This window comes from Opisthocomus hoazin, chromosome 2 (assembly GCF_030867145.1).
Source record: "Opisthocomus hoazin isolate bOpiHoa1 chromosome 2, bOpiHoa1.hap1, whole genome shotgun sequence".
In the NCBI taxonomy this organism is placed as follows: Eukaryota; Metazoa; Chordata; class Aves; order Opisthocomiformes; family Opisthocomidae; genus Opisthocomus; species Opisthocomus hoazin.
The window spans coordinates 67,233,173-67,258,424 of NC_134415.1; the positions used below are offsets into that span (position 1 = coordinate 67,233,173).

General features: G+C 43.7%; 1 protein-coding gene across 6 annotated transcripts in view; it reads left to right on the forward strand.

Annotated features, from left to right (window-relative positions):
- The first annotated feature begins 219 nt into the window (after positions 1-219).
- Positions 220-25,252, forward strand: part of SLC2A12 (solute carrier family 2 member 12) — a 33,379-nt gene continuing 8,346 nt past the window's right edge. For 4 of the 6 annotated variants that reach the window (XM_075414007.1, XM_075414009.1, XM_075414010.1 and 1 more), the window contains exons 1-2: positions 220-525; positions 8,585-9,907. In XM_075414007.1, the coding sequence (XP_075270122.1) occupies positions 393-525; positions 8,585-9,907 (1,456 nt within the window). In that variant the 5' untranslated portion in view covers positions 220-392. Of the gene's footprint in view, positions 526-648; positions 718-8,584; positions 9,908-15,018; positions 16,097-25,252 lie in introns of those variants that run through there. The other 2 variants (XM_075414012.1, XM_075414008.1) reach the window with 2 other exon arrangements.

A 25,252-nucleotide genomic window follows, 5' to 3' on the forward strand; every position in this document is an offset into this window, starting at 1 on the left:
AAAAACCTTGTGCGTCTGAACAGGAGAGAGAGCAGGGAAAGAGAGAGCGCGACCCTTTAAGCTAATGGGTGAGGAATGTGCACTGAGCTGTGTGTGGAGCTCTGATGTCTCCAACTATTTGTTAAAAGGCAAAAGCAATACTTCCGACAGACGGCCCTCCCCTCGCCTGCAATAGGCTCCCAAGAATAGCAACAGCCTGTGTCACTGCAAAGGGCAAAGCCTTCTGAAATAGCAACAAAGTTGTTCACAAACCACTTTGTGGTTTGCCTTCGGTCCCAGCCAGCTTCAGCAACTTGTTGCCATGAGGAAAATGACCCGCGCTTTCCTCGCCGGCCGCGGAAGGACGGTTGCCCTGTGAAGTGCTCCTGCCCCAAGGTGCAAACAGGGTGGCAATGGTACCTGGGCAGAGCACGGAGGACCTCGGCCAGCGGAGCCGGACGGTGAGAGCAGGGGAGGATGAGGAGAGCAGCCAGGGCAGCCGCAGCAGCCGCCGCCGCCAGCTCCACAAGCTCCCAGCTGCAGCAGGTAACGCGGCAGGAGCCGAACGCCCGCTGCCAGCCAGCAGCAGCCAGCCCGCACAGCTGCTGCTCGGGGCTGTTTTCCCCCAGCCCCGCGAAGCCAAGGCACTCTCGGGGCACGCCGTCTCGGTTTCCGAAAGCGCGAGTGGGGAAAATGTGGAGTGAGGCAGGGGGATGCCGGCTTGGGTTTTGAATGAAGGTTTGTGCGATACTTTTCCCCAAAGGCCTCAGTCCCGCTGTTCGTGCCTGTGCTCTCTGTTGTGTAAATCGCTTTCCTTTACGAAGATCGGTCACCTGAAATGTCAGAGACCCCTCTGCCGTGTGAGATAAGAGCAGCGCTCCGGTCCTTGCGTGCTCAGGAGCGGTTCAGCCCTTTTCACCGGAGTGGAGGGAGGCCAGGCATGCATCGCACCTGCTCGTGTGGGGGGAAAGTTCAGGGTGGGGGCACGGGCACCCCCTCCTGCCCTTTGTCCCCTAGCACTTCATGAAAAAAAAGGGTTTCTCTGCTGACACCCTGAAAAATCAACTGTACGATTTCTTCTGCAAAGATACTTGAATGAATTTCATAGCTTTTCATTTTTGCTGTCCTACCCAGCCGGTTTTTATAAGTCACAGCATGGTTTTGCATCTGAAGTCTCTTTCACTGTTGATAAGATCAAGGGGAAATTGACCCACGATTGTGACATTTCTCACCCACAAGACAGCTTTACCCAAACAGGAAAGCATGATTGTAAGCCAGAAATTACTATGACCTGGGTGGGTTTTGTTCACTTAAAAATGAATGAACCGACTAACCCATGCATGTTCAGATACCATAGGCGCAAATGCTTTGTTGGAGTGTAACAGCGATCAGTCCAATAGCATCTACTGATACCTGGAAGCAGAGGAAGCAGAGGTTAATCAAGAACAGAAAGCCAGTCAGTGTGCAGACGTATTTAATTTACCTTAGGGTATGGGGGAAGCAATGCAGACGGTTATAGGACAGCATTATCAAAGGGAAGCATAGCAGTTACAATAAACAGACAGTGAAGTTACTGCAGCACAAGGGCTACGGTTAGAAGAGTATGTGCAAATTACACACCTGGCCTTGCCCTCAGAAATCAGAGCAGTAACGTGAGGAATTTATAATTACCTAGCTGAGAATTAAAAGAATGTGTTGATTCTTACCGGAAAATAATAAAATGAAACCCAAATCCCATTTAATGTAATGAAGGGCCAGGCTGCCTGTTGACATAATGAAAATACATGGTAGAGCACTAAGAGCGATGGAGAGATGGCCAGGGTCTGGACTCTGTCCAGGATCTGCGTTCCCTGTCTTTCCGTCAATGCCAGGGGGCTTTTGTTCATGACATTCGAGTGTTACTCACACAATACATTCATCAGGCTTATGCTGTACAAAGTATACAATACTTCCCACCATCGCAGCAATTTAGATGTGTGAAAATGTGCAATACATTAGCTTCCTTCTGCCTTCTTTTTCAGTTCAATTTACAAATATTTGTTTTGGTTTTGCCTTTCACACGTGAGTGGGAGGAGTCACATTTGTCATATGTTCATGATCCATGTAGCCCTGAAACTACTTTTTGGAAAATTTCATATTTTCTGAGATTTTCCAGCTCTGCTTGCAACATAACTTTGCCCCAAAGCCACCATTTGTTTCATCCCATAGATTCTTGTTGGGTAATTGTTTTAGATCCCATGCCAAACTTCTAGATGGACAGTTAGACCAGATACATCCTTGCTAACAGGAGAAATGCACATATTGAGAAGCTACTGGATCGAAAGGAACCTCAAGTATTAGAATAGATCAACAGGGTAACATATATCTCTTTACATCAGACAACTGGATGAGGCAGAGAAGATGACTATGGCAGTGCAACAAAGATCATGATGGCATAAAAATGGGATAGTCACCTTTTATGAGAAGCAAAACCGTGATTTAATTATGCAGCAATTCCCAACACATGCCATTAAATATTTATCCCACAAAACCCTGTGAACCACACACCGTACACTTTAGAAAAATGCTCCTCTAAGGAGGATTTAGGGAATTTTAAGCACTATTTCCCTGTGAAGGCAAATTTTTTTATGTCAGACAGCACTCAGACGGAGAAGAAGTAAATTGTTAAAGACAGCTTAAAATTTTCAGATACAGATGCTGTAGTTTTAAGATTTATTACAGATAAAAGTAGATGCCTTGTTATATTGAGAAAGGGAGAGTCATATGTGGATGCATATCTATGCAATGTACTCAAGTCCTCATGAATTTCTAAATGTTCTTATCAACCAAGGGTTGACAGAGCTTGATTTCACCTTCCAAGTGTCTAAATAGATCAAAGAATCCCCAAGCATTTATAGAACATATATTTGACCTTCCAGCAAAATATTTTCCTTCCCTCCCAAATTCAGACATTTCTCACCTCAAATTAAATCAAAATCACCAGAAGAAAGCACCATGTTGGAAGAAACTGTCGGGTCCTCTCCTATCAAAACAAATGTATTTGCACAGGTCCCGTAAAGAAGTAATCTCCCCTCCCCACTCCATCCCACTAGTTTTCTGTCCGCACGTTGTATGTTCTCTTGGGAGAAAAGAAAGAAAAACTACAGTACAAAAATCTCAGTATCTGGACTGATGTGGATGTGGTATTGTCAAGGTGAGCTGGAAGGGGCTCCCAGGCACCTTCTCCACAGCTCTGCTGCACATGTGGCTGGGGAAGAGTGGTGTTTCCCAGCTCGGACTGCTTGCAGATCTTCCCTGGCATGGATCATCTATCCGTAATGACATTAAAATACACGCACAGACCAAATATTTTGCCTTTGGCAGGACCGTATTTTCCCAACTATGAGCTTGAAAATAAGTAAAGGGGCACACCCTTGCTAACTTGGCCCCATCCAGTCTCATCAGCAGTAGACTGCGCTATACTATAACAGTGCTTGGTCTCCTTTTCAGGAACCAAGCATAAACATTTCCAGCAAATGTTCTTAAAGACAAATTTCTTTGCCAAGTAGTTCTGCTTTTGTCCTGAGTAACAGTTGTGAGAAACCATTTTGTTTACACAGGGAAACTAGAGAATAGACTTTCCAATCACTTGTCACACACCAGCCACACACTCATTAGCCATATTGTTTGTTGCAGCCAAAAGGAAAAATTTCTCTGGAAGCCATCATTAAAATTTTTTATTCCCCTGGGTTACACACTGCCATATATTTTGCAAGCATCTCATAAAAATAAGAGGAATACACATTTTAAGAAGCTTTTTTTTTTAAGAAAAGGGAATGCCTAAGAACTGCCGGCAACATCATTAAAAGTGACACTTAAAAGGATTGTGAGCACAACTACTGCAACATGCTTTATCTGGAAATGTTAAAGAAAAACATATGCTGAAGTCAGAAGGAATTTTGTCTGGAGGAAGACCACGAAGGAAAACCATGCAGAAATTTCGGTTTTAACTCAGCAGACAGTTCTGAGCAGGCAAGTCTTAGGTACACCTGTTACAGCAAAACCTCACTGTGATATGAGGATGTTTCTCAGCAGAATAGTGCCTGTGAGGGGCAAGAGACGCTGGGTTAACTGCTGAGTTTGCTGCTGCTAATGCAGAAAGATAATGTGTCTCCCTCTACCTCACATCAGAATCTGGTTTTCGTGCAGGGATCTGCTTTACTTACAGCCCTCCACTATTTCTGTACAACTGTGGCCATGTGTCACTGGACACATGAACAAGGATACCAGTTGACCCAGTAAAAACAAACCAAAGAAATATTAAGACACGGGTCAAGCTGTTGTACTTGGAGAAGAAAGAAATATACGGGCCTGAGTACTTCCCTAGCAACTTCCCAGGTGTCCAAGCTCCACGCTCAGCTTGTACAGCCGCTTGGTTTAAAAATAAATAGCTGCCTCGGTTGCTCTGATCTAAGCACTGCAGGCTGAGGGGAGCACAGTCTGGATTGTAAAGAACAGTGCTGATGGTGGACTCCATCAAGATATTTCACTTGGCACTGTCATTTTTGAATCAGAAAATGGAACCATACAAAACTGACAGTTGCTCATTTAAAGAATTAAAAGCTGTGCAGGACACAGACCTCAAAGCATCGACAGGAGACACTGCTCACATTGCTGTGTTTCTGCTGGAGAGCCTTAAACTCAGTTTTACTCCCTCTGTTGCTTAGCATTTTTCCTCAATTGCCTGGAAGAAGATAATAACAGGTTGTTTGTGGGTGATAAAGGTGATAGGTGATTAATAAATGAGGTATGTCACGGGCTGAATGCAATTCGGATGGCTTGGCCTGCTGACTGTGAGTGAATGTGCTGTGTGGGGTTCCTCTCTGCTAACTTTAGACATCTGCATCTGAGGAAGCTGCACAGATTCCTTTCATAGGCAGTGGAGAGAAATTGGCATCTGACCTACTTCAGACATCTAGAAATGCCTATTTTTGACAAGTGGTTACAGAAGAAATCTAGAGATGCTGTAGATCTCTCACAGTTAGTAAGTTGAACCCATCATATGTGTTTTATTACAGGCAAACGTAAAGGGGTTTGCATTCCTAGCTTGGATGCAAGAAGGCAGGCCATAATTAAAGGAAAGGCAATGCCTTGGAAAGAGCCCAGTCAGACAGAAAAGAAGTTGGTTGTCCTGGAGGATAACCATCAGAAAATCAGCTCCTGTACGTGGCTGTGACAATCCTTAGACGAGCAGAGGGGGAAATATCCACCAGGAGCAGGACAGTTATGTTGAGTTTCTATGGGGCATTGTGCAACCACTGCAGGAGCACTGGGTCTGGCTCACAATTTGCTGAAGAAGTTGATAATCTGGATAGAGTTCAGAGAACAGAGCTTTGAATACGTAAGGGACTGGTAAACTCATAAAGCCTCACAGGCTAAGTAGCTTACCCAGGAGAGGTCTGCAGGATGACTTGATGACAGGCTATCATTTTGTACCTACTGAGCACAGCTAAGTGCAGGCAAATGGAGAATGGGATCTGATGGCTGGAAGCTGAATTTGAAGAAATTTAGTCTAGAAATAATTTACATATAATTTACAGTGAAAGCAATTAACCATTTGGACAACTTATGACTGAAAGTCATTAGCTTTCAACCACCGGTAATTTTTGAGTCAAAGAGGAGTATTTTAAATGACCTAGTTGAAATAAAATGTCATTTATACATGTCTGAAGGGTTATGTTGTGCTGTTCATGAGTGTCAGACTGGATGACCACAATGGTCTCTTTTGGCTTCCTAATACATAAATCAAAGCAAAATCTTAGGTTAAATCTCCATGACCCAATGACGTAAAATACAGAGGTATCCAAGAAAGCACAAATATCAGCACTGAGCAGTAGTTTGGGTAGAGCACTGTGATCAGATTAGCAGTGTAGCTTCTGATATCGAAGCTCATTCATTTATCACAACACTGTGTTGTTAATAGACCTGATTTCCAGCCAGGATTCATTGGAAAGATTTTTTTCCAGAGCTAGTAATGTACAACCAGCAGGCAAGTCAAAAGTATAAAGGGGAGGGAGAAATTAGTTTTTGCAATGATAAAACATATATTGCATACATACATTGGAGGATGGTGCACATGCAGCACAAAGCAGTTTAACTGGAGTCACTAGGACTTCCACTGAAGTGCTGTTCAGTGTGAGAAGGAAGCACAGTGGGACCTTGCCCTAACCCGTGCGCTAGCCTCTGTTTAAAATAAGTGCAATGATATTGGATACTGCAGACGTAAAGGAAGAAAGAGCTTTAGACATAATGCAGACATGGACAACAACAATATAAAAAAGAAAAATATTGTTCCACCACCAAAGCATTTTTCAAATTTCTTTTTGACATTTTCTTCAAGCTGTCACAATAAATCTACCATCCACCCCCACCTTTTGCGTACTTCAAGGAGGCTTATAAGAAAGATGGGGACAAACTTTTTAGCAGGGCCTGTTGCAACAGGACAAGGGGTAATGGCTTTAAACTGAAAGAGGGTAGATTTAGACTGGATACAAGGAAGAAATTTTTAACGATGAGGGTGGTGAAACACTGCACCAGGTTGCCCAGAGAGGTGGTGGGTGCCCCATCCCTGGAAACATTCAAGGCCAGGTTGGATGGGGCTCTGAGCAACCTGGTCTAGTTGAATATGTCCCTGCTCATTGCAGGGCATTTGACTAGATGACCTTTAAAGGTCACTTCCAAGCCAAACTATTCCATGATTCTATGAGTACTCCCATTTCCCCCATGACCTTACGGCCCATCATAACAGAACCATGTGTTTTTTGCCTGTCTCTTGCCCACCTCTGGTTTGCCAGCCACCCGACCCCAGAGGCAGAGTGGGCTGAGGTATGCTGGGTGCACTTCATAGCTTGGGGCTGCTGCCGCCTGGCTTCTGCTTGGCTGAAAGGGAGCAGAGAGCCAGGTAGGAGACCTAATAGGCGATACTTATCTTCATAGACCTAATGGGCTTACATATCTCCCCTGCCCCTGGAGGCACAGCTTATGTTCACACAGCTACACCCTGCTACCCTCCAGAATAACCCAGCCTCCCATGGATTGGATGCAGGCGTGACGGTGGGCTCAGTGCCTCCAGGAATTGTCAGGAAAGCGGGAGGAGGCACGAGGCACAACCATGCCAGGGACCATGCCAGCAATTTAGTATGATACGTGGCCACATGCCAGGCTCTGGGCCTGGGCTCTGGCACTGTTTATTTTAGTAGTGCAGGCGTACTGCTAGGGCCGGTCTCCTCCTCTCTTTTCATGATTTGCTTTAGAAATGTAATATCCTCTGTCAAATGGGACTGATCCTTGCCAATGTACTCAAAAGTTACTAGCAACGAACTCCAGGCAGTCAGCGTGATCAAAGAGCCTTAATGCCTTAGGAAAATAAGCTAAAAATATACAAAGTCTATGTATCATTTTCAATTAGACCATATACCACTTTCCAGCTTGGCTGGAAAGTGTTGCAGGATAATTAACTGAAATATGGACTCTGTTATGCTGCAAAAGCTACCTCTTCTCAGACACATCCTCTCTCCAACTAACTAGAAAATCAGAAGTCAATTTACTCTTTTCCTAGTTGTGTGGCAGCCAACATCATGATGAGAGGAAAATCATGCTGCGAGAAATAACAAGACCAACAATAACAAACTCATATATTCCTGAAGGTTTAGGGTGCAAAAGGCCTCACAGTTAGTAGAATACAATCAGCCAAATCTATCTTGTAACAATAAACAATGAATCTCAGTTGTATAAAATGAGTTTGTTTTAAAGTGGACGTTCAAAGGCATAGAATCTCCATTTGGTTTATGTTTTCACCATTTGTTTTTTATTCCTGACATTGTGGCTGTCATAAACTATGCAAAATATTTGATCTTGATATTCCAAAGAATCTGAGATCAGTGATGAGCAAAGCCCAGAATGTTCAAGAATTTGTACCTCAGAGACTGGTTTCCCTAGAATATCCCAGCTATCTGGATGAGCCTGGTGCTCAGTGGAGAAGTTTTCATTTGGCAAAATAAATCCATTGATACCAGCAGCCTTCATGGCATCCTCAGGTGAAGCAAAGGAATCAGTAAGTGGCAAGGGAAAACATAACTTGCTAGTTGTTCAAGTCAAGGTTGAAGTGATTTGTCTGGGAAATTACTCCTTTCCTTGCCCATGGCACACTAGTTAGGTGGACAAGACTTCCATAGTTCAGTACAGGAAAAGCACTGAGAATGTCTCAAGAAAAAAAATTGTTTTCTTTCCAAATGGTTGTATTGTCAGTGTTGCCTTTTGCAACGATATTCTGAGGCAGAAGGTTTAATTATTTAGGGACTAATCAAAACCTTATTGACTTCTGATCAGGAAGAAAAGGAACCTAAAAGCATTAAAATTGAAGAGGGTTTTATATGATTTTTTTTTTTTTTTCCCAAAAATAGCCTTTTATGTCACCACTGCTGCTGAGTTTCTACGCACCGAATCGTTTTGCCTAAAAGTTACAAAAAGACTTTTTGGACTGGCATATCAAATAAAGTTATTATTAGTTGTCAGAAGGTTGTAGAAGTCATACTTTCAAGTTTTTGTGTTTTTTATTTTATTTCAGGCTGCGGAGCATTTACTTTTCTATCTTCTGCCATTGCTGCCGTAAGTGGACTTCTGATGGGTTATGAGTTGGGCCTTATCTCTGGAGCTCTTCTTCAGATGAGCAGCATATTAGCACTCTCTTGCAAAGAGCAGGAAGTTGTTGTAAGTTCCCTGCTTTTTGGGGCCTTATTTGCATCCCTTACTGGTGGATTCCTGATAGATCGATTTGGAAGACGGCTTGCTATTATTATTGCATCTTCTTTACTTGTATTGGGGAGTCTGATTTTGCTGCCCTATGAATCATACAGGATGCTTATTGTGGGACGGATCGCCATAGGTATTTCCATATCATTATCATCAATTGCAACATGTGTGTATATTGCTGAGATTGCCCCACAGCACAGAAGAGGCCTCCTTGTATCATTAAATGAACTCATGATTGTGATAGGCATTCTCTTTGCCTATATTTCAAATTATGTATTTGCCAGTGTATCGCATGGCTGGAAGTACATGTTTGGCCTTGTGACTCCATTAGGTGCCTTGCAGGCTATTGCCATGTATTTCCTTCCTCCAAGTCCTCGTTTTCTTGTCATGAAAAATAATGATGAAGCTGCAAGAAAAGTACTGGAGAGGCTACGGGAAACATCAGATGCTACTAAAGAACTCACTGTGATCAAGTCTTCCCTGAAAGATGAACATCAGTATAGTTTCTTGGACCTGTTTAGTTCAAAAAACAACATGAGGGCCCGAATGTTAGTAGGACTCACTCTAGTCTTTTTTGTGCAAACAACTGGGCAACCCAACATTTTGTTTTACGCATCGACTGTTTTGAAGTCAGTTGGGTTCCAGAGCAACGAAGCCGCCAGCTTGGCTTCTACTGGAGTTGGAGTGGTTAAAGTGGTCAGCACAGTCCCAGCCACATTTTTTGTGGATCAAGTTGGAAGTAAAACTTTTCTGTGCATTGGCTCATCTGTTATGGCAGTCTCGTTGGTCACTATGGGCTTAGTGAACCATAACATACACATGAATTTTACCAATGTCTGTAGAAGGCAGTTGCCGGAGGATTTCTTTTTCCAGAGACCGGGAAACCTCACTGGTGTCACCAATGGGAGTCTCAAGGACCTCTTTGCGAGCATGGCTTTACCAGAAAGATTGTCATTCGACATGCAGAGAAGCCCAGGCTTTGCCAGGACAGGAGAACTGAACAGGACTGCCCTGGCAGGAGGCAAAAGCACAACAGGGTCTCACATGGAAGGTGGGGAGGTTCCTGTTGTCCTGAAATGGCTCTCGCTGGCCAGCCTACTTGTTTATGTTGCTGCATTTTCCATAGGTCTTGGACCAAGTAAGTATTTAATTTTTCTAACTCTTTGTAATGATTTACTTGCAGGTGGATTAGACGCTTGGGATGACATGCCCAGCTTGGCCTCCGGCAGTTCCCAAGCTGGGCAAAGCAGTGTTTTCTGCTAATACGTGCTGGTGTTGTCACAGACTGTGCTGGTGGGCCTGGGGTGTACTTTTTAGGAATAAGTCCTTCCCGTTGATGTTAATGGCCTAATGTCCCTTCAGTTCAGTGAAATTAACTGTTACACTTCAGTGAAGTTAAGAACTGGTGTGAATTTTGTACAGCAAAAATATGGGGCCCCTGGCTATCTTTCCTTTTCCTAGTCTATTGTGTCCTCACATTGGGAACATAAAGATGAGGAATTTGCTGCTGCTAACTCATAAACTCAAGAAAATTATAAGCTCTAGTCCTCTGTATGATACGGCTCTGTCAAATCCATGAAGTGCCAACATTCCTGAGACCAGCTGAGGATCTGGCCTCTCGACTCTGTAACAACCTTCACATATAGGAAAGAAATTCAAGGCATCAGAGTTCATCAACAAATGTAGTATCATCACCACTATCTGTGCTGAACAGCGCAAGTGGAGGAACACAGAGGCCCGTCACTGTACAGCTGAGGTCCTGCTGCAGCTGCCATCACACTTGCAGGGTGCCCGTTGTCTCCAGAGGAGAACACATCTGCCATTCCCAGGCACCGGCAACTAAATCTCCTCATTTTATTTTGCTGGGTTTCAATAGCACTTGCATATTATTGTTCTTTGCAGGTGATGATCTTTTAAGCCATACTGCAAAAACCACATGCACAGAGTCCATTATTTATTAACACACTTTCTAGGCTTTTGTGCCCTGGCTCAAACTTGCCTTGCAAGCACACTGTACTCCTGCTGCACTATTGTCGTAAAAAGCTTGCCACAAGAATACAACCCAACAATTGCACTAACAGCAACTCCCCTGCAGTATTTATTTACTTTGAACATTACTCGCTGGGAGAGCAGCGTGAGATAAGCGTTCATTGCCAGGGCAGCGAGCTTGACAGTGTTATTGCAGCATTATTCCCTCCCTTGCAGACCATGTCGGGGCAGGACTCTGCTTTCAATGACACAGGTTCAAAACGAGGGGTGCAGCCCTGAGAAGCAAATGTTACTTGAGCTTTTACTTGGGTGTTTCAAACACACATTTAATGACCCTCAAGGCAGGGGCACATGTCCAGGCTTGGCCTCCTGTTGAAAGCTGCTTTCCTGTTGACCTGGCTGGAAACGGTTCCACTTGAGTTGGCCTGACGTGACGTTAATGATAACGGTATCTACTTCCTTGAGGGCTGCAGAAACTGAGGTGTGTTTGCCAGGCTAATCTGAGAAGTCTTTAAGGCCCGTGCTTATTTTCAGACCTCTTTCTTGACTAAGAGAACAAATGCTCTCAAACAGCAAATGGGAAAGAACAGGCACCGTCTCAGCTCCAGCATGTTAAAATCATGTATGATAAAGTCTCGGTGAGGCATTTTAAACTGGCAGTTCCATTTGCACAGCAGGTGAAGGCCAGGTCTAGGAGAGATACAAGTATTTCAAAATTCAGATAAGTACTCTAAAGACACTTCCATGCCTTTAAAAATACAATGCTCAGTTAAAATTGACAACGTATAGAAAATGCAAGGGTCAGAGAATCAAGAGGTTGTTGGAATCTGCAAAGGATCTATTGCGGTTGGGATGCGAGGTTATGATTTGTGTTTCATATGCAGCTTTCAACATCTGCTGCTAGGAGTCGAAATCCTTGAATGTATTTTAAAGGCCTAGCTTTCTTAGCGTCAGCACGCCTTTCTTAGCGTAAAGAAAAAAGCGAGCCCCTCTGCTTATGTAAAGCAAACAGTTTTAACATGTTTATGTTATTCATCTCTAAATCTGGTCTGTGGTCTGGACCAGACCGTTAGCCATTGTCTGCTCTGCAACGGGAGGGAGGCATCGAGGCTGCGCTCGCTGGCTGCTGTGGCCAGGCGATGCCTGGGTGCCTGGGGACTGAACCCCTGTAACCCCCGCACCTCTGTGTTTTCAGTGCAAATTCTCATACCCCGGGCAATGTCTGCCCGTCCTGCTGGCTAAGATGAAGGCGGTGCTGGGGATGTGTCTGTCTGTAGCCTACTGACAAAATCAGTCTCTTTTGGACAAAGACCAGAGAGGATCTTGCTCTTTTTCCTCCTCCCCACCAGGACAATTCTGGAACAAATTCACCCACTTTATTTTGAGTCCATGCTGCATTACATTCTGTGGGGACAACAGAGAGCCTGTGTAGTGCCATTAGGAAAATGGCACACTCTTTACAGGGCAGATCATGTAACCTGAGCTCTGTCATCTTTTTTTAAATTATTTTGTCCTTTTTTTTCCCTTTTTTGGGGGGGTCTGGTCAAAGAGCTAGTTACAGTCTGGATTTGCACAGCAGACATTTATAAATGGTTTCTTTTTTGTCTCCAAATTACATGAAGTAGATGGATTTTTTAATGAACTAAACATATGCTAAATATATTTATTGCCATTTATCAAAGCACCCAGGCAGCACAGTGATGAGCACTCAAAAATAGACAGTGAGAGATAAAAGCCATTTTTGCATTATAAAAGAATTCACAGACTAGCAAGCATCTGCTTAGTCACTTTTTTGATTCTGGGGTGCTCTGTACTTATATCATCAACACTTAGGCAAGATAAAAGGAGTGTTTCTGCTGCTTTGTTTCACATTAATTATGTTTGATGAACTGCGATTCAACTGCTTGTTCACACTCAATTTCACACAATTATGAGGACATTTTGTAGGTGCAACAAATCAGTGTTGCATCACATCACAGAACAGCACATGTTGTCTCTCTAGGGGTGTTTGCAGAGCCACTTCAAGGCAGTTATTAGCTAAGGGGAATTACTTGATACCCGTCTTTGTCTCCTGAGCTACCTTTTCATATCAGAAAGGTCAAATGAGGATGGACAGTTCTCACCAGGGAAAGATGCCTGCAGAGCCCGTGAGAAGCCTCTCTCAGGTGGCCACGTGAAGGGTGAGGAGTGCGAGGGGGACTCTTCATTGTTCTTAGCGCATGTTTGCACAGAGAGCCATTCAAACCTGCTGTATGTGGAGGGGAGGGACACGAGAAATCTGAGCCTCACAGCAACGCTGCTAATGCCTTGCCCAGGGTGCAGTGAGTGCAGGCTAATGAGCTGAGTGCAGTCTGGAGGTAGATCACCGATTCGTCACCCAAGCTAAAAGCTCAGTGTGACCCTGGGAATTAATTTAACACAAAGGACACACAGAGAAATTCTAGTCAGGGCCACAACCATGCATGACCATTTACCAAATGACACAGGGTTAACTCATTTGCCAGATGCTCTGTTCAAACCACTCAAGGGGCAAAAACAGTGGTCCTTTCTTACAGAACTGTATCACCTCCTTCACTTGTCACTGCTGCACGGTGCAATATACTGAGATGCAGAAACCAGGAAAGCCAAACTCTTAGAGTATCAGACTTCTTTTCCAAAATCAGGCTGTAAATGTGGGACTCCTAGGGTTGGATGGAGCCTGTGCAAGGGAGTTCTCTTGGTTAACATCTGCAGGGCAGGTCTAGGCTTTCTGAAACAGTGTGGGTGCCTAGAGTCTTGGTGCTTTCCTCATGGACCTGATGAACAAAATTCAGATTCAGGTGTCAGATGGCACCGATCACAAAAGCTCTGCTTCTCTGCCCTGATCACCTCCTTTTGCACCAGTCATGATCAAAGACTAAACAGGGACAACTTCCCTTCATGTTTTCCTATACACCCCCTAAGTGAGAAGGTCTCACTGGATGCTCTCACCCAGTAGATGAAAGAGAGACAGTAGCACCATACACATTAATACAGGGATGCAGTGTGGTCTGGATGCAATCCTCTTCATCGAGTAAAAATCAGAAGGGCTCCAACAAGCCTTAGGCTAAGAAGCAAGTAATGCAGACTCAGTCTGGACCCAACAGAGCATCTGTTTTCCCAGTCTGAATTTGTTCTAGCAAATAAAAAACAAGTGAGCAAAACAGGACTTGGGCAGAACCTCTTCACACATAATGTGGGAGTGCAGTTCAAGGGCATCCATGCATATCACAGGGATTTTTTGCTGTGAAGTGGGGAACATTTTTATTAAGAGGGAGGGTTTCAAATGCGTGCATTTGGACTGCATGTATGTCATTCATACCTTGCACAAAAGAGGTCTTCCTCCTCTGTCAATCCTCAAAACAGGTTTCTGTATAACTGCAAAGGCATTTAGGCTGTTGGCCAACGAACTTCGGGATAATCTGCTGGTGCAAATCACATCAGCTCTGCTGATGTCATGGCAGTTCATGTTAAGGGTGTGGATGCAAATCAACAAAAATACCTACAAGTGGGACTGATGGGGAGTCTCATGATGTGAATCATCCTCAGAATCATTCAGATGCATGAAGTCTGACGGTACTTATGTCTCTGCCAACCTGAGACAGAAGATGTTCTGTTACTGCACGTCCCAGAGCAGCCGCCAACTTTGCGTGGCTCTCCAGAACCAAGGGCAAAACTCTTAGGGCTCTTCTCCTGGAGGCCATCATGGGCTCCTCTTCCAGGGGACTTCTTGGAGCTGCAGGAATGCCCTGATACCGAGTGCTCGGACAGCTGTGGCCACAACATGCCCGAGGCAGATCAGTGTCTGCAGCTGGAGCAATATCTTTTGGGTCTCAGGGCTTGGCATGAAAAATATCACATATACCCACCCAGATAGGTATAAAGTCTAAAAAATGAATTTTGTTTTTTTGTGGTGGACAAATAAGTGCCTGACAGGGTCATGGGGGAGAGGTTTAGAGATTATTGCAAACCCTGCTTTTCCACATAGCTGTTACAGTCCCATCAAAGCACATCTCCCGTGAGTGGGTGCTTGTAAGACTGGCAGTACTTTGGTATTGGTTAAAACCTGTTAAATAGTGGAATTAAATACCCATGGGAAGTCTTCTCAGACTGGGATATTATGCTTTCTGTTGCCATCTTGCTAGCCTCAGCCATCAGGTGAATATTTCTGATTAGAAAACTGGAAAAAAATTGCATGCTCGTCACTCTGTTCACAGCAGTGTTTCCTTTTAACTTCTGAAGTGAGCACGTCACCCACAAACCAGGGGACCAGCTGGCCGTGGAAGCACCTTGCCAGTGCCCAGGGATGCGAAGTCGAGACCTGCAGTGGATGCAAAGCATGTCTGAGGACCACGTACTAGTGGAGGGCAAGCACAAGACCCACAAAATGAGTGGCAGTTATGGGGACAGTGGTTCCCCTCAGCGTGTCTCCCGCTCGACTGTCAGCCTCTGACTCACAGCTACCTCGGGCTGAAGCTCCTCCTGCTTTTGGGGACACCTACCATCTCCCTGCTCTCTGTGTGTGGTGCACAGGCATATGCAACTGCCTGGATGAAGGCAGCAGGCAGATTCAAAGCTGCTGGGACAGGCAGAAGAAAGGGACGGACAAATCCCCGCTGGCACCAACACAGATTAACAAACCAGCAGCTTGTGGTCACTTCAGTCACTTTCTTCACCAGGAAACCCAGTCTCACAGCCAAGGCTCAGAAAGGAAATGAGTTCCCTCCCAAGTTACCTGTTGCTAAAGACTTTTTTTCTTCCTACACAGTCTTCACCTGCCATTCAGTTTTAACTTCGATGCTTGGGCCCCAGGTTTGAGCATCCATGTGATCCCAGGGTAGGGAAGGGTGGCAGGCCATCCAACCAAAGCAGCCCTAGGGTTACTAGTTTCACACTGGTGAAATTCCTCCCACATTAGGGACCTGGGATTGCGGCTTCATGTCCCCCAGCCTGGGTCCCCCTGAGAAGGGGCAGTGACGACGCTCTCCAGCAAGCCCTGCTGCCACGCACCATCTCACTGCTGTGGGAGCTCACTATATGGGGCCATCGGCCCCTTGAGGAACAAAACCTATGCAAGGAAATCAGTGACAGCAAGTCCCTAGTGAAGGCAAATCTTAGGAGTAAATTTTTACTGATGAAAGCCTAGCTGGGGATGAGAGATGCCCATTTCTAGTTCAAACTGGGCAGATTTTCCATATTGAGTATGTCAGAATTAAATCTATATCAGCTTGAATGGAGTCTTTAAAACTGAGCTAATTTATACCTAAAACGGACCAGATGTTTCAACATGTTTGGAAATTTGTCTGATGTGGGAGCCAGATTCCTCAGATAATCGACAAAGGGAAATATTCTCCCCACCTAAGGGGGGCTTTCAGACCCCTGCTCTCTGACATCTCTATTGGCACAGCCCTGTTTTCCTCACCAGCTGTTGAGGGAATTTAAGGTGATCAGGAAGCTAAATTAGATTGTGTGATAGCATTCCACATATACATGTTTTACTTTTGGTCAGCCCTGAAGTGGTCAGGCAGTTGGGCTAGATGACTGTTGCAGGTCCCTTCCAATTGAACTATTCTATTCTATTCTATTCTATTCTATTCTATTCTATTCTATTCTATTCTATTCTATTCTATTGTGTTCCCATGTAAAAAACTCATTTGTTTTATCTTATTGTGAATTGTTGAAGACATTTAAATGTAGTTTTAAGACCATGTTGGGGACAGTGAGGAAGATGGAAGAAGGATCAGGCAAGAAGGATCAAGGAGGATGGAAAAAAGTTCAAGGATTCATAAGAAAAGTGAAATCCATGGAGGTGAGGAAGGAAAGAAGTCCCTCTTTCAGTCCACCACTCTCCTTCTTATGCAATCTTATGCGGTCTGTGGTGGTCTTTCTTTATGTATTTTACTGGATTAAGCAAGCCAAACCCCAGACCTGGAACATTCACCTAAAGCCCAGAGAATTACCCTGGAGACTAGTCTAGTCCCCTCGACTTTGCTTCTGTGATTCTTAGATTAACTGGCTATCTGAGTTAAAGTGGGATTCATTAACACAGTTAAATGCAGAATGTTTTCTGTGTCTTCCACCTCAGTCGCTAAATGCATCTGTAAGAAAACCCAGAACAGCTTGTTTCACATATGACACTGAACAGCCTAGGGACTCGATCACAGAGGTCATATCTCTTGCCACCCTTACTGATCCAGATTGCTTAGGACTGCTTTTTCTCTACCACAAAATGCTCTGGACCTAATCTTGGGCACCAAATGCCCTACCAGAAATTGGAAAATCTTGCAGGAAAGAGAACTGTCAGCATGGAAATTCTGCCCTTCCATGGATTTAGTTGGTTGTTCCTGTGTTTTGAAATACTGTGAGCTGTATGACCTTGCACTAGCTTGGAAAATGCTGATAAAAGATGGGGGTGTCTAGAATTCACATCAACATCTTTGATGTTAGAGCAATATTTCAGGTTTTAAGAAACGTGGTTATTGTGTTAATTTATAGTGCACATAAATTTGATGTTAACAGGCATTCGTGCTCAACATTGCCTGGCATGACATTTGGTTGCAATGTTTTATTTTTGAGCTTCTGCATTTTGCAGAGCGGCTGTGGCCTGACCTTAAATTTCACAGAAATGAGTAGCATCAATTTTATGTTGTTTTGTGGTTTAGTCTGGAAAAAGGAGATAGTGGTGGCGATTAAATCAAGTGCTCAAAAATAAGCAAGTGCTTAAATGCTTTGTTGGATCTGAACCAGGATAATAAACCTTGGAAATGTGCATGTTTCACTGAGGATCAGTACAAAAAGTCCTATTTCAGTTAATTAAAAACTGATCCTGGATTCTTTATTTTATGACAAGATTGCTACCACTGTTCGTTTGTACTGAATCATCTTTTCCTGCATGCATCCATGTGGTGTGAATGTGACACTCCTAGTATTTAGCTAGTTCATTATGCCTGTGCTATTCAAATGGTGCCTCATGTGGCCTTTATTTTTCACTGTGTCTGTGCTACCAAGCTGCAGTAGAAAGACAAGGCATGCCAAAATGAAAAATAAAGCCAGGATTGTGAACTGCCGGCTTCTCCCTATTGCCTTGCTCCAGACAAGGCTTATCTGAAGCCCCTTGTTAACAGATCAGCTAATCCAGGAATCTGTTTGCCTTTTCACAGGGTGATTGGTAGTAGAGAAGCACAAGCCAATTTAAGATATTTTTTGATAGTTTGATGCTGAATTACAGGATTTTAAATTGCAGGAGGTGTTCTCTAAAATACCAGACACATAGGTTAATCTTATCTAACTTGATAGGACCTACAAGTTTGAAAGGCTTTTTTTAGGTGTGAAAAAGGTCATAGTAAGGAAAAAAATGTTTTTGCACTAACGAGACATGGCAGTGTCAGCAGGAGCTTCTCCTTAATTATTTTAGGGCTCCATTTTGCAATGAGCAGAACAGCCTTGTTCGACCCCAAAACTCTACACTGAGCTGCACAACTGAAATGCGGGACGTCATTTTCACTGGCATCTGTGTTCCTCTTCACAATTTGACTTTTAAGTATAGGAAAGGGAGAGGCCTTGGCAGATCAGGCCAAGGGGTTTGCCTTCTGAAAGACAGAGCCCTTGGTACTGTGGAAAGAGAGTGAGTGACAAGACCATGCCCGGAGCCAATATACCCATCTCTCTGCAATGATGGTGGTTCAATCTGCTGTTGCTGAGCACAAAATTTGGCTCTCTGAGAACTACCTAGAAAAGGTAGGGGACTATCTGTTTTTTGGCATACTATATTCCACTTAAACAGTGATTTGAATCAATATTCTGATCTTGAGGTTCTGGATTATATAAATATCTCTCTACTGATATTTGCATGTTAATACACCTATTGACACAAAAGCACTGAGGAATGTCTCCTGTGCTTAAAATTAGGCGTAGTTTCAAACTTTGACTCAGGTTGGTTAGTAGCTGCTGGCCAATATTAAACATTTTACCTCCAGACCAACTTTAAAAAAACATCCAGGGAATGAATGTTGCTGTGATTCTAACAAGCAACTGAGCCTAACAATCCCCTTTTGTTCCACAGGACCATTATCTCTGGTGAAGTGGTGCACTGTCAAGTGAGTCTAGCGTACCATTTCGTGCAGGCTTTCATATGATAATCAAGACTGCTTATCATTAGCCGGATTTGCCTTTCTTACTTTGAAGGTCAAGTGTTACACTTAAGCATTCAGTAAATAATAGTGGCATTTGATAATCGCATCAAAGACAATGAAACATTTTACATTCATTTTCCTTGACCACCTTCTTGGAGACAAGATCATTGTGACACTGAAATCTGTGAAAAAGTTTATAGGCAATATGTCAAGCTTCATAAAATCCAGTTTCCTTTGGGAGAGCGAGCTGGGAGGAATTTTTCACAGGGGAGCTGATTTTGGGCCAGCTTTGTGCAAAAGCTAGAACTGTCAGTAGGACTTCAAATGCAAAGACAGTATTTAATTTTACTTGTAAAGATCATCAGACTAGAGCATGTATTATAAAGTATGAAAAAATAATTATGCCAGAAAGGTAAAAATGTGCAGTCACATAACTTACTGGTGCTGCCGAGGAAGGCGGAGACTGGCAGCCAACGTGTAGAGAGGACGGCCCGATGGTACGTCAGTGCATGGGGTCCAGAGACTGTGTCTCCCCATGGCATCTGCGTTTCCGTGCCATACTGAGCTCTGGGAAGAAAGCAAGGGGAAGGGGACACAGGAGGGCACCCAGCTTCTTTATTTTACTTTATTGTTTTCGTTATCAGGTTTATTTCTTGCTAATGCTGAATCACAGATGGGCTTCTTTTGAAATGTATGGACTTTTGTCAGAGACAAAATCTGTCTTAAAAAGGACGTGCAGCAAATAGTCTGCAGCAAATGTACAAAGTGTCGGGAGAAGCTTCTGTTGGTCTTTTGAAAGATCAGCTTAGCCACCCTCAAAGCTGACTTTCTAATGACGCACAGAAATCAGACCTTCTGACTCAACAATTCTTGAACTTCCTCATGATGCAGATAATGTCTTCGTACGAGGAGAGTCTCACAAATAAATATCCAAAAGTTAGTCTCCGTACTTGTTTTAAACACATCAGGCTCTCACAGTGAAAAGGAAGCCTTTGAAAATCAGCCCTAAGTTAGAAAACTGTTAGGAGTGAAGCAGAACTAAAAGACACTTTGTGGTGGGGGGACCCAGAGCCTTCACACCTCCCACCAGCAGCAGCCAAAGCAAAGCATGAGCTGCAGTGGCCAGTGAGGGACTTAAAAAAGTGGATCATTGCAGGCATCTCACCAAATAAGTCACCATTGTAATAGGTTGCTTATCCTTTCCACTGGGAGTTTTCTAAAGCATACACACAACTCTAGCTTGCAAGAGAAGTGGCTTAAATTGCCCGCAATTGCTGCATCCCAACAACTCTTTTCTGTTGTGCAGCCCCTTAAGGACCAACACTTGCCCTTGGATACTGGAAACACAGTTTCATTTACCCACCCAGCTGTGTAATATCTCCTCTCCATACTTTTTAGAAGTGAAATATGTGATAATCTGAACTAATTCATGCACAATTTCCTTGTGAATTAGAACCTCTGGCTTCTGCAGTCATTCCTCTGCAAATGCCTCAGAGGATTATCCTGGATTCAATATTCTGAACAAATAAACACCTACAAACAGGACTACACATTTCAGGTTTTAATTAAAACGCCATTTTTTTTGGATGACAGTACGTGATTTATTAGAATAAGCACATTCTCCCTTGAAAGCTTCTTTTAATTGTTTCTTTTTCTCTCTTTTTTTTGTTTCCTTTCTGCTTGCCCTGCAAGTTGTTCTGTCTTGATGGGATGGTACAAATGTCTATATAACAAAAGATGGGAGAGAGACACAGTGGCTGTGAAATCCAGTTGCAAACAGAATTGTCATCTCATTCATCAGTTCAGATCAACTTCAATTAAGGGACCTCAGAAGAGGTGCAGGCTGTTACACACCTGCCTGCAGTAAATCTATGATGCATCCTACTGATATATTTGATGCTGAGTATTGTTGTTGGGCAAGATGGGCCACAAATCCCATTAACTAAGACAATTCTACCACTCCTAGATCCTTATACACCTATCACTTCTTGCCCAGCAATCCTTCAGATGGGAATCACTGTCTGTAAGAAAGCTCTTCTTGTTTGTGACAATTCTTTCAAGCTGAAAATTGACAGTAATTGAAGATCACTGAAAACAGATTTAAGAATATATTGAACAACTTGCACGAAACAGGAAAAGCGATAACAGGCATTACATATTTGTCAGGTTCATGGAGATAAAAATTACAATAGTAAAAAAGAAAAAAACATTAAAGTGCGGGCTCACAGCAGTGAGAAGGTTAGGGGAGGAAGGACAGCTGGGGAGAATCAGAGGTGAGGTACGTCTTGCTGGTCTACTTGTCAAGTGGCCCAGAAAACAGGGGAAGGAGGTAATGCATTGGTTTCAGCCTCTTCCCCCAAAAATCTTCTGTTGGTCTAACATAAACTGGAGGAGGCACAAGTGAAGGGTGATTTCCACTGTTCACTGCAAGGTTCCTTCAAAAAGCACACGTGAGGGTTCAGCCTGTCTATTAGATAGTGATGTAAACAGTACAAACACTGGACAACAATTTTATGTAGTCTGATACAGCCTCAGAGATAAAAGCTTTAAATCCCACTAGTCTTAACACAAGTTACTTCAAGGAGTCAGCCTGAAGGATTAACCATTAGAAACAGAAATGTAGTATACCAGAAGGAGAGAAAAAGAATTTAAGATCTGCCACACCTCATCAGCTCCATACGGATCGTCGATGGCATCAGGTACCTTGCAACCAGTGGTCATAAAGCTGCTCGGAGAGAAGCGCCTCGGAAGCTGTAGAATGAGGCACATATTGCCTTCACCCACAGAGTTCAGGATACAGCCAGGGGCATGAGATTAGCTGAGGCTTCTCCCGACTCCCCTGTCTCCCAGCAGTAGAGCAATTCTACTCCTTTTAATACATGTACACAGGGTTTGACTTGACCCTTGGCAGGCTGGCACTCTGCGGGCAGCTCACAGGCTCTGCAAAGCAATATAGCCACTCATTTGCTCCACATCTGCCAGTTAGTAATTTTGAGCAGCCACTTCATTCTCATATTGTGGGGCAGAGCCAGAGAGACAAATGGCTTTCATTGAGCAGAGTCATTGATTTTTAACGCCAGTCACAATCATCTGCTTTGGCCTCTTGCACAAAACCACGGGCAGAGTTTCAGTCCACTTCTCTTGCCTCGTATCTCTTTTACCTGCTTTGGAAAAGGACAAACTCTCTGTCACCTTCTTTTCTTTCCAGTCTAAATATCCCTTGCTTTTGCCAGCCCCTCCAAATCTCCTTCACTGGAGCTGCTATGAAAGCCTTTACAGTGGTTGTGTTGTGTGGGTGCTGGGACCAGTGCCAGGACAGTGCTGGTGCATTACAGCAGCAGGTCCCCCCCACCCCAAATCCCAGCCCTGTCCCTGTGCTGCATGACCTCAGGGGTGGACACCTCATCACCCTGCACACCGTAAAGGCTTGTGCCATCCCCTGCCCTTTGAAATCAAGGCCAACAAGCTCCAAAGCCAGCCTTTTGTGAGAAGTAGCTGGCCATCTGGCTATTTGTGTTAGTACTCAGCAGAGCCAGAAACCAGGTAACTGAAAAACCTGTGGGGTTTCATAAGCCTGGGAAAAAAATTTGGTCTTGGTAAAGCCAGTCTTTGGCCATGTCCTTCGAATTCCTTCCTCTCGTGGCAGCTTCGCAGTGGCTTGATTGCATCCTTCCCCAACGCTGGCTGTTTGTTACATGTTCTTAGATGGTCTGCCGGGATTGCTGGTGGGATAATCCCTTCCTTATCTTCCCTTGCACCTCTTGTTGCTAGCAACCCAATTCTCCCTTTCAAAGTCTTACATACTTCTGCCTACTTCCTTCCTAAGCTGTAAGTCCACTTAATCTCTTTCCAAAGTTTATACGTCAGAAACTTGAATTCTTTCAAGTATTGCAATGGCCGCTTTCTAAATCTCACCATAAAGAACTTGATCTCACACAATACAGGTATAGGAAGGAAAAAATGCTAAGCAGCAAATGAATACCGAGGGAATCTAATACTTCATTAATGAGAGCTGCTGAGCAGCTTCCAATTTGTTTCTGCCTCCTGGCAGGAAGAAGGTCAAAACAAGGACATTTTTCATTCATGTACCTCACTTGCACGTTGAGTACCTTCGAGCCCACAGTATTTCCCAGATGTTCTCAGATGTTTCAGCTTCGCTGGTGTAAGTCTGTTAATTTTTTAAATCTATTTTTTATTTACTGCATAGTTATAAAGTAAGGAAGTAATGAAGAAATCACATGAGGGTTTGAGACATCTTTTTGCTTATGGCTCATGTATAAAGCTCATTAAGTTGGCCATGTTAGCTCAAACAAAAGGGCCACTCAGTCAGTCTGTTGCCCTGCCTCCAACAATAGCCAGTAGCAGATGCTGATGGAAAATAGATAAGAGAAGGCCCATGCAGCATGTGCAGCGTGTCCTTCTGCCCAGCTGTAGCTTCGGGAACTTCAAGAAAAATGTCAGGGATTTAGTTTTACTGTTGCGAACAATAGTTCTTTGTGGATCTTTTTCCACACATACAGTGAAATAATGTTTTAACACCCAGCATTTAGTCATTTTAACCCACTAATACTTTTCACACCTGAAGCAACTTGTGAAAGTGAGTTCCATAGTTGAAATATGCAGTCTGAAAAAGCACATCCTCCTACCTGTCCCTTATAACTTCACTTGAATTCGCTTGGTTTGTGCCTGTAAAAATGTAATGAAAACCTCTCCTCTGTTGTCTCCACAATGTTATAAACTTCAGCTTGTGTTTCCCTATGCTGTACATTATCTAAGCTGAAGAGGCCTCATCTGTTTAGCTGCTCTTCGCAGAGCCTGTTACACACTTTTCCCTGTGGCTCATCTAGCTCCGAGCTGACCCAATCTGCATGCAACTTGTCGAATATGGGGACACAACGGGCATGCTCAGTGGCACACCCAGTGTCCCCTTCCTAATAACTGCTGAGCCTCTGTGTGGATCCATGACCTCTGTGTCGTGGGAGCTGATGCCATCCCTGAACTGCCTGCAGAGGCTCCTGTACCTCTGCCCCGAGCAGTGCTGGCACGCTGGTGTGGGTACCGGTGCTGGTTTTCTCAGTACGTGTTACTTTGCATGTGTTCATAAGGAATTTTATGGATCATTTTTTCAAAGTACTCAATACTTTGAGATCCTTTTGCTATCCTTTAGGATCCTTCTTCATTTTGTGGTACTCTGAATAGTTTTGTACCATCAGTAAGTTTTGCACATCCATTCACCTCCCTTTCCTGAGAGATATGGAATATACTGAGAAGACCTCTAGTAATCTCCTTCCACTGTGAAAACTGGCCTTGTCCTTTTGTTTCCTATTATAAACAGCTATTTATCTACATGAATACCTTCTCTTCTACCCCATGACACTTCACCAAAGCTCTATGAAACTGAAAAGCACAGTGGCTCATTCATTTTGATCCTCATGTTCCTCAACCCTTTCAAAGAGATATGGCTTTCCTCAGCAAAACCTAGACAACTCTTCCTCACGACACTGTACGTATCCTCCTTTCCTTCTTCCAGCTGAGATTACTTAGCTTTTTCCTAGCTCCAGCCAGCAGCTCAGTACAGAAGTCTACCAGGGTGACCCCTTCCTGCATCCCCATGGAATGTTTTCTTCAATGCTGGCATGTGTCACCTCCTCCATCCCTAGTCTCTCATCCTCTCAGCCAGCAGACTCTAAAAATACTTAGCTGCCTGATTATGGCATTGCAAGAAACTTTTCAGCAATTGTACTGTGTTTTCTTTGTTTGGACACAGCGTGCACCTTTACGAAGGCATATTTTGATGTCTAGCAGCTTCATTCAGTTGTTTAACTGTGCTGAGCTATTTCTTTTAATTTTATGTGGCTGTATGTGTATTTCAAGACTCTAATCAGATAATTTAAACATTCTCCATAACACCGCTAAAGCATTTACTCTGACTGTCCTTTTAAATTATTTATAGAAGGCAGGCTTGTTCTAATATTGTTCTCCCTTTGAAACCAAATGTGGCAGGCTCTTGACTCTTCCATTTCTACAAGAATATTGAATTTGAAATGTTATAACCAATATAACAGAGCATCTTTGTGACAGTTACATCCTGAACTACACTTGCTCAGGACTGAAAAAAGATTTGCTTTTTTTTCTCTCATGAAGTATCAGGCAAAGTGCTAAAAGAAACCATCACCTACGATATCTAAAATGTAGTCCCACCACTGCGCTCCATTATGCAGTTTATTCAGCCTTAATGGGAGCAGCTGAAATCTTCCATTATTATTCCATTTTCTGCCTTCAGAACCTCTGTGACTGTTAGGAGGTGAATGTCACCACCCTGCTCTAGGGGTTGCTTGTATTCT